The sequence below is a fragment of the Saccostrea echinata genome, unplaced genomic scaffold (genome assembly GCF_033153115.1).
Source record: "Saccostrea echinata isolate AGI-Se365-2 ecotype Australia unplaced genomic scaffold, CSIRO_AGI_Sech_v1 ptg000009l, whole genome shotgun sequence".
NCBI lineage: Eukaryota > Metazoa > Mollusca > Bivalvia > Ostreida > Ostreidae > Saccostrea > Saccostrea echinata.
This window is the reverse complement of record NW_026889758.1, coordinates 48,620,651-48,633,155: the sequence shown is the minus strand read 5'-3', so window position 1 is coordinate 48,633,155 and position 12,505 is coordinate 48,620,651. Positions and strand designations below refer to the sequence as shown.

At 33.4% G+C, this 12,505-nt stretch overlaps 1 protein-coding gene across 1 annotated transcript; it reads right to left on the bottom strand.

Moving 5' to 3' along the window:
• Window positions 1-5,674: 5,674 nt before the first annotated feature.
• On the bottom strand, window positions 5,675-10,297 carry LOC133182972 (heat shock 70 kDa protein 12A-like). The gene is made up of 4 exons (XM_061317877.1): window positions 9,968-10,297; window positions 9,044-9,271; window positions 7,344-7,494; window positions 5,675-6,843 (listed from the first exon to the last, which is right to left on the bottom strand). Exons 1-4 carry the CDS (start codon window positions 10,295-10,297, stop codon window positions 5,783-5,785), a joined length of 1,770 nt encoding a protein of 589 aa, XP_061173861.1. The 3' UTR covers window positions 5,675-5,782.
• Between the last annotated feature and the right edge of the window lie 2,208 nt (window positions 10,298-12,505).

The window sequence follows — 12,505 nt, the reverse complement described above, 5'->3', positions numbered from 1 at the left end:
TCCTTGCTCATGACCCTGTATTAGGATATATTTGCTAACAAGGTCATTATAAAGACTGTAGAATTTATGAAATGCCGATTTTAAACGAGGTTGTTGAAATCCATGTAACATCAACTGATCTGTCAATAACCTGCGTCGGTTTAAAAATTGAATGTACTCGGAGAATGCTTTTGAGTACAGGTGATATCGGAATATTTCCATTTCTATTTGTTTTCTCTGTGATGACTCTTTGAAAGTTAGGAGAGTTGATTTCTTGATCATTCTAAAGGAATGCAAATTTTGCCAAGCGAAAGGTCAGTAGCTAAGGAGGCCTAATATGCATGTAATTCTCGTGCGGCTGTCATTCGGCAAACCTCGGCTGATTCCGTCACCTTCATCAAACGATGAGGTACGAATCGGCCGAGGTGTGCCGAGTGGTGCGGCTGTCTTTGTGTTTGACGTCAGTGGGCGGGGACTATTGAGATTGACATGTGAGGCCTCGTGTAATTTAAATCTAATATGTTTTACGGTGTGACCGTTGGGGCGAGCGCAGTTATACATCAAAAAGCTATAGCAGCTTACACTTGTAACGTTGATCCGCCTCTCCAAACGTCAAACCGCTCGAGACACAGTCTAGACTGTGACGTCACAGGACGTCGGAATATTTACGGAGACAGCCGAGCGTCTGGTTGAACGAAACTAAAGATCTTGTGCAATAATAAATGAAATACGTTGTAGAGTAGATGTAATTATTTTTTGTTTCTTTTAAGCTCTCTGCAAAGAAAGAAAAGTAAACGTATCTCTTGGTAATGAATGATTATCCTTGGTCTTTTGTATGTTTTGTAAGAATTTCGCATGGAACCCTGGTAGCGAAGGAATTCTGGGAATGTTGCACCAGAAAATTTGCCTGACGTATGTACAGATTTCATTCCGAATTTTCTCTGTTCTTACACGTTAGTCTATTGAGCTCGCTTCGCGAGCGGCGCTTCGCTGCGCTCGCTGCGCTCGCTATTAGTCTACATTTTTATTAAAATCTAAATTTACATTTTTATTTCAAAATGAAATGGAAATATAAGGAATCACTGTCTAGTTAGTAGAGTATGCCAGGGACATCAACGATAGTTGGAAACGTGGGATAATTTGTGCATAACGGGCTTCTATGGCACGCCGATTGCTTCAAAATTATTTTCTGCACAACGATCACGATTTTATACACGAGCTTGATGAAAAATATACACGAGTAAAATAAAAATGCACGTATCGGTAAAAATTGCACATAGTTTGAAAGATTTTAACACAAACATAACGAAAAATACACGAATCCGAATTTTTTTACACGATTAAGGGGTATAAAATGCACAAACGTAATATCAAAAACTGCACGAGCAGAGGAAACTAAAAATTACACAAACAATTTTACTGCGCATACAGCTGCGCATATCATTATTATGCATATAGAATATTCATTGTGTTCTTGGTTTTCTGTACTCTTTATCTCTTCATGAATGCTGGGTGTAATCGAGAGAAAATGGCTTTGACGATGATATGCATGTTTGTTTGCTTCTTTATTTCTTTGCTAAAACTCGATCCGATTTCTAGCTAATGCCAATCGAACGAATGAAATGTTTTCTTGTGAACTGTGTGAAAAAATTTAAAAGTTGTTCGGAGATATTATATTTTTCTTATATTACCGAGATCCTAGCCAAAATATGGAGGTATTATATGATGCCGGACATAAATTGTGACAAGAAAGGAATTGCATGTTTGTGTTATAATGCGGGGGAAAAAAAGTACCATTGCATATGATGCACTCGACTCCGAACTAAAAGTAATACGCTCTATGGTCTTTTAAAATTCTCTAACTTATAGATACAACTTTAACGGAAAGTACTTGTATAAAATAAAATTAACACATGCGTAATAAAACAATTAATAACGTGGATTCTTCATGAAAATGATGGCAGAATTATTGCTGATTATAATTATTAAATTGTAGAATTTATTTTGGTACTTCTCATTTGTACTAATTATGAATTCATTTGGGCAGATTTTTTTCATTTAGGAATAGGAAATTATTCAGTTGGCTGGATATATTTTTTATTTTCAAAAAGATTAAAAAGTGGTAATTACCTGACCTTAGATATACACAGTATGTTTTTAAAGTCAAACATAAAAAATATTTTATTTCTAATTATACATGTATCTTTACTTATAAAATATGAGAATATCAATTTTGGTTGGACATCTGTAGCCTACACTGTTATGAATTCCTTCCATGATATCGCATATTTTCTGTCATAAACTACTCGACAAAAAACAAGACATTCCTAAGGGTAACCGTTACCCTCATTCGTAATGGCGATTACTTGATAAATGTTTTCACTTTTAATAAATAGGACCAGATAAAGGGAAAATATATATACTCTATGTGCTTTAGTACATGCGGTTTTGTGTTTTGTTACTTAAAATTTGTCCAAATGAAATAACAAAACTCTACTCAAATGATCCTGGCACCGGTAAAACATATCAACAGTGGCGGATCTGGTTCGTGGATTGATAGAGTAGCAACATCTGAATCTATGTATTTATTAAAGTTTCAAATCGTTGGACCATAATGACACATCAGAAATTTTAAAACATAGTGAATTACTAAATACATCTACGTACAATGTTACAAAGAAGAAAATGGGAATGGATATTATAATAAATAGAAAGAACAAAGAATGCTGTATCACTCTTAAATAATGCAAATAAATCATGTTCTTTATGGAGCTCGAGGTTTGACAAATATTTTCCAAGACAACAATTTCTCTTTACATTTCGAATTCGTATGCATAAAATTTTAATTATTTTCCGAACACTAAGTTTTTGTAATAGGCTAACACTTTTTTACCCAAATCTATAGTCATTATAAAAAGAACATGACTGTATAATTATAAAATGAAAATAATTTTCAATAACATTCAAGGAACATATTTGATACAAGATTCACTTTTTAAAAAGACTATTCATGTGCATATCTAACGTTTTTGAAAAATCAGATTATGAGTTAAAAAGCCTAATCTATGCAATTTGTATTTTGTACGTATACATGTACAAATAATTAAAAAGTTTGCTTTATAGCAATATTGTACATGTGTATCAATGGCATCAACCAGGTCTTGTTTTACTTCGAGCATGACTACGAATAAATATAAGAAAACATATGATGAATATAAACCTCAAGAAATCTTTGTTTTATTACCGTGTGTTTATTATTGTCAAAATCTGCATTGAAAATAAATGTGCATGTGTAGCCAAGTCCCAGCTAATTAAGTTCATCTTGTATGTCTTCTTGAATTTGGTCTTACAATATCGTTACAGTTCAGTTGAATTGCAATCCTGATTTCGATAGACTATTTTATGTACCCTTAAATTCTTAGAAAATATTTCAGGCACGTAGCATCAGGAGGGGTCTGCCCCCCCCCTCCCCACTTTTTTTCCAAACATAACCTTCTTCTATTGTAAATTTCCACTGAAAAGCTGGTTGCCCCCTCCCTTTGTTGTAGGATAGTTTAAATCAAAGTAATTTGGTATTATAATGTGTTTCGAAAATCCTTGTTTTGTTTTTTCAGGTAGGTTGTCAAAAAAAAAATCTGACTCCCCCCCTCCCCCCTCCCCCGCTTTCAAAAACGATACTACTTGCCTGTATTTTATAATTTTAAATTTTCTTAACTCCTTTATATGCATTTTAACTATTCAAAATAGACTACCGCCGATACATTAAAAACAACATAAATTAAACTTTAATTTACATAAGTAAAACGACTGTATATTTTTTCTACATTTTCATGGAGTTTTTATAAAATCACCACACGTTGCTCAAAAGTTAAGACTACATGTACTACATGTACTTTGTTACATACATATACCAAAAAGTGAGATATGCGTTTCAATATTAAAATTTAAGTATTTGCTCGATTTTCTTTACTGTTGACTTCCAAAAAGTTTTCGGTCAAATTCCACAACCCAGATGATCGCACCATTGCTTCAAAAAAAAATTTTTGAATTGCTAGTAATATAATCTTTAATCAAAAGGTATTTTTGGTGTGTCAAATAGCTATAAATCGATTAGCGTACATGTGTCTTTCGTTCCAGAACCAGCAGGGAAGGATCTCTGTATGAAACATCCTTGATTATTACCAAAAGTACACACCGTAGGTGGAGGAGGAGAAGAGTTTGATTTGTTGTTAACTCTCCTGTATTATATCACATGTTTTTATTTATTTTTATTTAGGCCTATATGTCATTGTTTTAATCTTTCAAAAGAAATTGCTATTTAGAGGAATGACATACTTTAAAAAATCCAACAATTAAACACACAACTGGTAATATGCATCTCCTTTTTTTACGTTATCTATACAAGTATTCTGTGAAGAATGTTTTTTATTCGGGGTTGTTCATATACTACAAGTTTTTAAAAGATTGTGTGCCTGTCAATTTATCTACATGTATAATATACGTTGTACATATATTCTTGAGAGTCTAGCGGAATTTTAAAAGAATCTTTTTTAAAAAGATTACCAACACGTTACTCCTCCTTTTGTAAAAATTTTATAGTATGTTTCAAGCATCCAAACCACATTGAACTGTTCTCTAATGAATATTAATGAAATGTGCGCAATGAGGATGCGTAGCATATTATGTCGATGTTGTATTCTCACTCGTGCAGTTTTCGTTTTTACGTTTGTGTAATTTCCTCACTATATCGTGTAAATATTTTGTTGATTGTGCAGTTTTTCTATAGTTTGTGTAAATTTCAATAGCTTCGTGTATATTTTCCTCACTTTGTGTTAGTTTTTACTTACTCGTGTAATTTTTGTTTTAGGTCGTGCAGAAAATAATTTTGAAGCAATCGGCGTGCCATAGGCTTCGCCCGTTATGCAAATTATCCCACGTTTCCAACTATCGTTGATGCCCTGGCATACTCTACTAACTAGACAGTGATGCCTTAAATAATACTAAATAAAAACTTATTCATTTAGTATTATTCCGATATCACCTGTACTCAAAAGCCATGCACCATTTCATAAAATTCAGATGGGTTAACGTAGTAAAGGAAAAAGTTATTTTAAAGATCGATTGTAGATTTTACAGTTTTTATAGATCTTTTTTAACAGATAAAATGAAAAAAGAAAACTTTCTCAAACTCCTGTCGTGCTGACTTTATGTAACAGCCAAAATATGACAACAGTTTACACTGGCAAGTGATACTTCAAACTTTGAAATATCGGAGTGGGTATTAGGCATGTCCCCAAGCTTCAGATAGTTTATTGGTTTGTTAAATTGTAGCTTTATTGCTAGAGAGTTTTTTTTTTCTGTTAGAATACTTATGTACTAAGTTTATTAAAAAATTAAAATGAAATATTTATGTTCAAGATAGCAGCGTTATTTCTATAAATTTCCATAAGAATCTCAATGTTTAATCATTGTGACAGTCAAATTTGTGCACAACTTATAAGGCTTCTAAAAGCTTCTCATTATTCATGCGTATAGTAACGCCAAAGTACGTATTTTTAGAGTAAACTTTTTTTCTCGTGTAGCAATTATTCTATTCATATATTAAAATCTTCATTATGAAAACCGAGAACGAAGATTTTACAGACAATAGAAATTCTTAAGACATTTGGAACAACATTCAATACAAGGAAAAATGAAATATTTTCAATAAGCTCTGCTAAATTGAAAATATGGCAAAAAATTCTTGTAAAATAATATAGAATATCAATCAAGACATAACTTTTTCAGTACATGTGTATAATTTTTAAGGTCCTCCAGCAAGGAAGTCCAATTGTAACTCTACTTTCTCCCCAGATGTTTCATCTATTCCTTCCACGGTTAGTTCTGTACCTCCAAATCTTAACAGTGCACTGACTTTTCGATCCAGTCCCTTCTCAACGTTTGGCATATTGACAGTCAGCACACCAAGATATTTGCAGTTTTCTTCGTCTGTATATTGAGGAACACTTCCCTTTGAGGCATATACCCTAATAGCTGCAGAAGACTGCTCGGGATAAAGTGGAACGTACGACTTTTTAACTGGTGGTTGATGAATGCTGATTATCTTGCCTCTTTTAACGTGCAGGTCAAAGACATCTTTGCAGTACAATTTCCCATGAATAAGTTCTTTCTTGGACTTTGGATGGATTTTGGCATCAAAAGGTCGGTTTATCGCCACTCCATACGTGTATTTAGCGGCTCTGCCTTTGATAATGGTTGGATCATGTCCATACAAAACAGCCCCTTTCAGAACAGATAAACCTGCTTCGGATGGTGTCACAACTTTGCATCGAGGAAAACTTTCCTTTATCCTCCTTTGTAACAAATCGCATTCAGAGAAACCACCGACCATTAAAATAAGATCGGTACCCCTGTTACATTCTGAATTCATTATCTTTTCTACTTGTTGTGCTATTTGCATGATGACATTATCAAACAACCTCTGGTAATTTGACGGAGGCATTTGCATTTTTTCTCGCCTCCATTTAATATCTCTATTTTCTTCGGACTTCTCGGTAGTTTGGCTGATAGTTTTGTTCAAATTGTCCTGTACATATGTTAGTAATGATGCTGGGACAGACAAACGCACAGTACTGTTTTGCGTTTGTCTTTTCTTCTTTTCAAAAAATCTTAACAGTTCTATATAATCACTAGTGTGGTTTAAGCGATAGGCCTCCAGAATTGGTTCACTAACGATGTCTTCAATCACTTTCTCGAATTCTTTGTCAACATAAATTCCGCCCCAGTTGCCGCCCTGCACATGGTCAATCTCTTGTAGTTTATTGTCATCTGTTACTTCTTGGACAGCCATATCTATGGTTCCTCCTAACAATGAAGACAGTATTTATATAATGGTTTAGTACATATTCGTGCTCATTTCCGTCTTCCTTGGTTTTTTTTTTTTTTTTTTTTTTTTTTTTTTTTTTTTTTTTTTTACATTTTAAATAAGTATTGTGCAGTCTTCAGACTATACGCTTCTCCTCTCCTTAAAATGTACAATGTGAAATTTTTTGAACTTTTGTAGCAAACATAAGAAACATTTTCTATATTTTTTCTGATCTATACAGAAATGATTTCTTCTGCGTGCAAACGGGACGGGTGAGACAGGGATGTTTTTGTTTTTATTAAACTTCGTTTTAACGTTTGTTGTTTTGTTATTCTTGTTTTTGTTTGTTTGTTTTTACTTTTTGTTTTTGTTGTTTGGTTGGTTTGGTCTTTAAAAAATACCTGTCTACAATGGTTCTAAAACTTATTCTTGCCATTTTTTGATTTAAATGAATAAAAGCTTTCATATATATTCCAATATCTCCTTCTTTCCCTCGTACCTCCAGCATCTACCACAACAAATCTCCTGCCTGGTTGAAGTGCGTGTAAGGTTGCGTCTTGCTCCAGTCTTTCAAGAGGAAGGTATTTACAGTAAACAGACGCTGCTTCCGGCTCCAGGCAAATCATGAGTCTATCACCAGGTAACCCAGCCTTAAAAAAATTTAAAAATTCATTTTTACCTAGAAAAATATTTTGCAATTCGTTTTCTCGTACATCTTTTTCATCACTGTATTTTGTTATTTTTCAACTTTAAAAAATGTTTTTGTAAGTTATTCAGTTGTGATCGTACTCTACAATACCGGTATACCTTTTACATTGCCTTTATTTTGCATTGCTAAAGAAGCTTATGAAACATGGAGATAACGAACAGTAGTCAAATTCAAAGTCCATTGAAACCATACAAGGTGAAAGCAGAGCAAACACGGATCTCTAAAAATACCAGAGGTGGGATCAGGTGCCATGGAGGAGTAAGTATCCCTGTCGATTGGTCACACCCGCCGTGTGCTTCATGTCATGATCGGGCAAACGGAAAAATCCGTAGACAATTCAGTGTGTAAATAATGGCCTAACAATTTGTATGGAAAACGTCAGCCAACATTCGACTTAATGATATATTTTATTTCCTGACAAGGTCATTGTATCGACCATAGAATTTGCAAAATGTAAACTTTAAACGAGACTGTTGATATCCTTGTTTCATTAATTTGTTTGTCAATAGCTTGTCTCGTTTTAGAAATTGTTCGTACGTACAGCATGCTCTTGCGTATCGAATCTCTTGATACACATAAACTCCATTTGCAGGTGATATGAGTTTAATGCTACATAAATAAGGGATGCTAACGATATAAAAGTTAAAGTCATCACATTTATCATAAAGTTTTATTAAAACTTTTATTAGAAAATATCCAAATATGAAACATATGTGTCAGACTCTATGGTATATATGAGTTCAAAGAGATATATCGAATCAACGTAGGAATGAGAATGAATATTGTTAATTGATAAAACGTCGTCGATATGTCTAAATGTTGAATTGAGCCCTCTTCTTTTATGAAGAAATTTTTTAATAAATTCTGCTTTATATTTAAAAAAAAAAAAGGTCTGCTAATAACGGGACCCATGGGAATTCCGACAGACTGTTGGAAGACTTGATCTCTAAAAACTGAATAGATACTGTCAATCAGAAACTCAACCACGTTTTCAATATTAACTTCGGAGTACTTGTGTATACAATCAGAATGTATTTTGCAAATTACCTATGACAAGATAAGTAAATTTACGAGTTCCATTTTATTGAAAAGCAGCTGTCTCTCGCGGGGAGTGGTTAAAGTGTTTAAAAGTTGTAGGTTTTGATGTTATTTATTTTGGTAAAATTTTGCGATTTCAAATTTTCTAAATGATATCCTCATTTGATTTATACGACTTCTGTACAATACTCATAAGTCTTTTTCTAATAATTCAGTTTTCCGCAATATCTATCGATCTTTGTCTATCTATCTAGGTAGGTATACTAGGTAGATAGGTAAACATCGAACTGCTCGGAAATGAACACTTATGAATTTAACTTTTTCTCTGATGTCTTTTTTTCTCAAAAAGAAAAACTATAAACACAATACTCAAAGCCCTATCAGATCCTGATCACTGAACTGAACTTGACTGAGGACTCTCTTAATCGATCTTGAATATATTTACTATATACCTGAGTGGCTGCTAATCTCATGAACTGTTTAGCAGCGTCATCCCAGATGGCCGGAACGGTCAAAACCCACAAGATTTCCTTATCGACATCTACTTCGTTCTGTAAGCTCCTCTTCTTAAATTTATCAAAACAGTTCTTCTTAAGGAACTCGATGGAATGGGAGAAAACATGCAAGGCTAACAACTCTTTGTTCCTGATATCTTTTATCTTAGTATTTCTTGTAAGAGCCTGGAAATAGAAATATTCATTGCATTACTAATGTCACAGAGATTGACAATACTTTGTATTACTATTGTTTCACCAATGTCAGATAGATATCCAATATCTTGTATTACTAATGACATTAATTAGGAATCAATGAATTTTATTTCCAATAAAAGATTTATAATACTTAGTAATTCTGATGTGAAATAGATAAACAATAACTTTCACCATGATCGGATGGATTCACATAAACTGACGATGCCTTACATTAATACCGATGTCAGATATATTTTCAATACTGTCTATAATCTCTAAAATTGAGGAATTACCAAACTTTTTTTTTTAAACGATTGTCTCAGATTTTGTCCTGTATGACTTCCTTACATTTGTAATGCTTAAATTTTATTTTTTGTTTCCTGCATACTTATTTTTTCACCCTTATCTTCTCTGCATTTTTATTTTCGTTATATTTCCGGAATAGTGAAATAGTTGAGGTAATAACGTACAGTCACATAAGAAGAGTAAGATACTAGTAAAAGGAACAGAACAGATGCTAATCGAAAACGGAGAGGAAACGGTTAATTTGTCAGAATACTCGAAATAACGAACGTTGTATGCAGTGATATGTCATATTCAGGCGTTACCATGTGATCAAATAATGGGAGCGGAAAACACGTTCCCCTACTTAAGACGTCAATTGATAATAACTAACCAACGTACCACGGTTCTATCTTCATCATAAAGAGCCATTTTGAATCGTCTGAAATAGAAGTAGCCATCTTTTTCTTCCTCGGGCAGACGACTGTAAATGTCTTCTGCTTCATATCCAAACGCTACAAACTCTTGGCGACTGTCCGGTTCAATGTGCTTCAACAAGAGAGTAGTTGGTGTTTTGTCTGACAATAAATCCCCTGCTTGCCATACGTTGGTTACGATTTTTTCAATAGGGTCCTCAGTGAAGTCCCCTCTAGTTGAGAAGGCATAGCCTGAGTAGGTGGTTCCAAAGTCAATGGCGACCACAAACTGGTGATTGCTATCTTCTCTTGACATCTACCATAGATTTTTTTAAAGTTTAAGCGTAAAAGAAAACATTTCAGATTATGCATTTTTTTTGTGTGTGTGTGCTAATTATTGTCTATGATTAGAAATGCAAAGGTGTGAAATAGCAAAGACGGATTCATTGCGCATTTGACTCATATCGGTAACATTAAAACTGAGAAAAAAATTGTATTGTCTTATTCTTGCAGCTCTTGAAGATACTGAGTAGTTCTGGGGTCTTCCCTGACACAAGGTATACCATTATTTGATTCAATCAAAAACACTTCATGCAAATATGACAGCTCTATATATAATTTTAAAACATGATTACAAGTTACCCTCGTTTAAAAAAAATAATATGGTCACTGTAGAATGATTGTCTCTGTCTGAGAACTTAACCAATCTGAACTCTTAAGCTATATCAGAATGGGTACATAAGTATTTATATCCTGATTATTGAAATCAAATGCGAAATCAAAATTGGGCTAATTAAACAAAATCTTCAAATACATAAAAAGGTATGAAAACAAGGAAATGGAGTTTAACTAAAGGCAAAAAAGAGGATATATTAGAATGAAAATACCATAACATGTTGTATTCCGAAATATCTGACGTTTTCCCGGATTTTTTATTTTACGAGTTTTACTGCCAAGTCAAATATCAAAGTCGTAAAGAGAAAGCATGGAATACGTAAGATATTTCGGACTACATGTACATGTTGTAGGGTTGACTCTACGTTAACGAAGTACAAGGGATCATGGGACAAGACTATGATACAACATATGTAGTTTATATATACATTTCAACTGTAGCTTTCTGTTTTTCATGTAAATTCTTAAACCTCAGATATGGTTTTAGTCTTGAAAACGTATTTATAACGTACATTACGTACATTAACGTGGGTTAATCTGATCCAAGTGTGAAAAGAAAGTGGTGTAGATGTTTTCGTATGTTAAAGATTGTGTTTTTTTTCTGTTTCAATCTCAAATGAAAATCCTATCTCTTTAGAGAAGGGGACAGGCTTTAGCCTTCATCCACTACGAAGTGGATAAAGGCTACTGTAGATTCCCAAATATAAGCGAGGAATTAATTATCGCGTAATTTTGCGAATTTAAGCACCACTCGCGAAATAAAATAACTTGCTTTATTTTTATGGTGCTGAAATGCATGTAAATCTCTTGATCAAACGTCCACTCGCGAATTGTTCTCGCGATTTGACATCTATATAAGGGCCAATTTGGGATAAAAAGTACTAACGTAAAATAAAGAATCTACAGTATTTAAAGCCTATCCACTTCTCTAAAGAAAATATTGAAAAACCCAACAAAACTTTGCCACACATACATATATATATTAAAAGGTAATTCATTTTTTTATGTAAAATCATCAAAACGAAAGTACGAGATAAACATTTTAATTATTCTAACTGTCTATTGAGAATTAAAAGTTATTTAATTAAATAAATATGAATTCGTTTATGATAACCTACCTGAGGAGTGCTTTCACAGAAATCACTTCGTAGTAAATACACCTAGAAGTGTCATGTGACACGTAATTAAATACATGTAGTCTAGTTTCGATTTGAGTGCTTGACGAACTTCCTTCTTTTGCTGAAGAAGAAAGATGGCAGAGAGCATACCAAAAAATTAAAGTCATGCAGAATATTTGACTGTAACATTTTCTGTATGAATTGAATATGTGCTAAACATTTAATTTCTGCTATATACTAAACCATGCAGAGGTCTCTGATGAGGCAGTAGTTCTACTGGTTTGGACTTATCATAAAGGGAAAAAATAATGTAGCGCTTCGATTTCGACCCAAGGAAGGTGTTCCTTTAAAAACTATATTCTTTATGACAAGAGGCCCAAGAGCCTTAACGGTCACCTGAGTATAATGTAAAGATCCATAGATTAAAACAAAATAAGCTGATAAATAAAGCTGTGTTGTCCAAAAGCAAAAGAAATAGGATGATCAGGGATCAGCAAAATATTAATTCAATATTCAATTCTTAATAGTTGATCTATTTATTTGCTTGTACTTTCCACCATTTTTCACTATCCTCATGCGGACTAAATAAAACAACAGTTCTAGAGCACTATTAGTTAACACATTTCTTCCCCACCTGGCTCACATCAGCCTCTCTTAGTCTTTGAAAATTATTTATTGTTCAAAGATACGGAATTTTTGTCCCATTTTCAACTTCTTTAGTTTTCAACAAA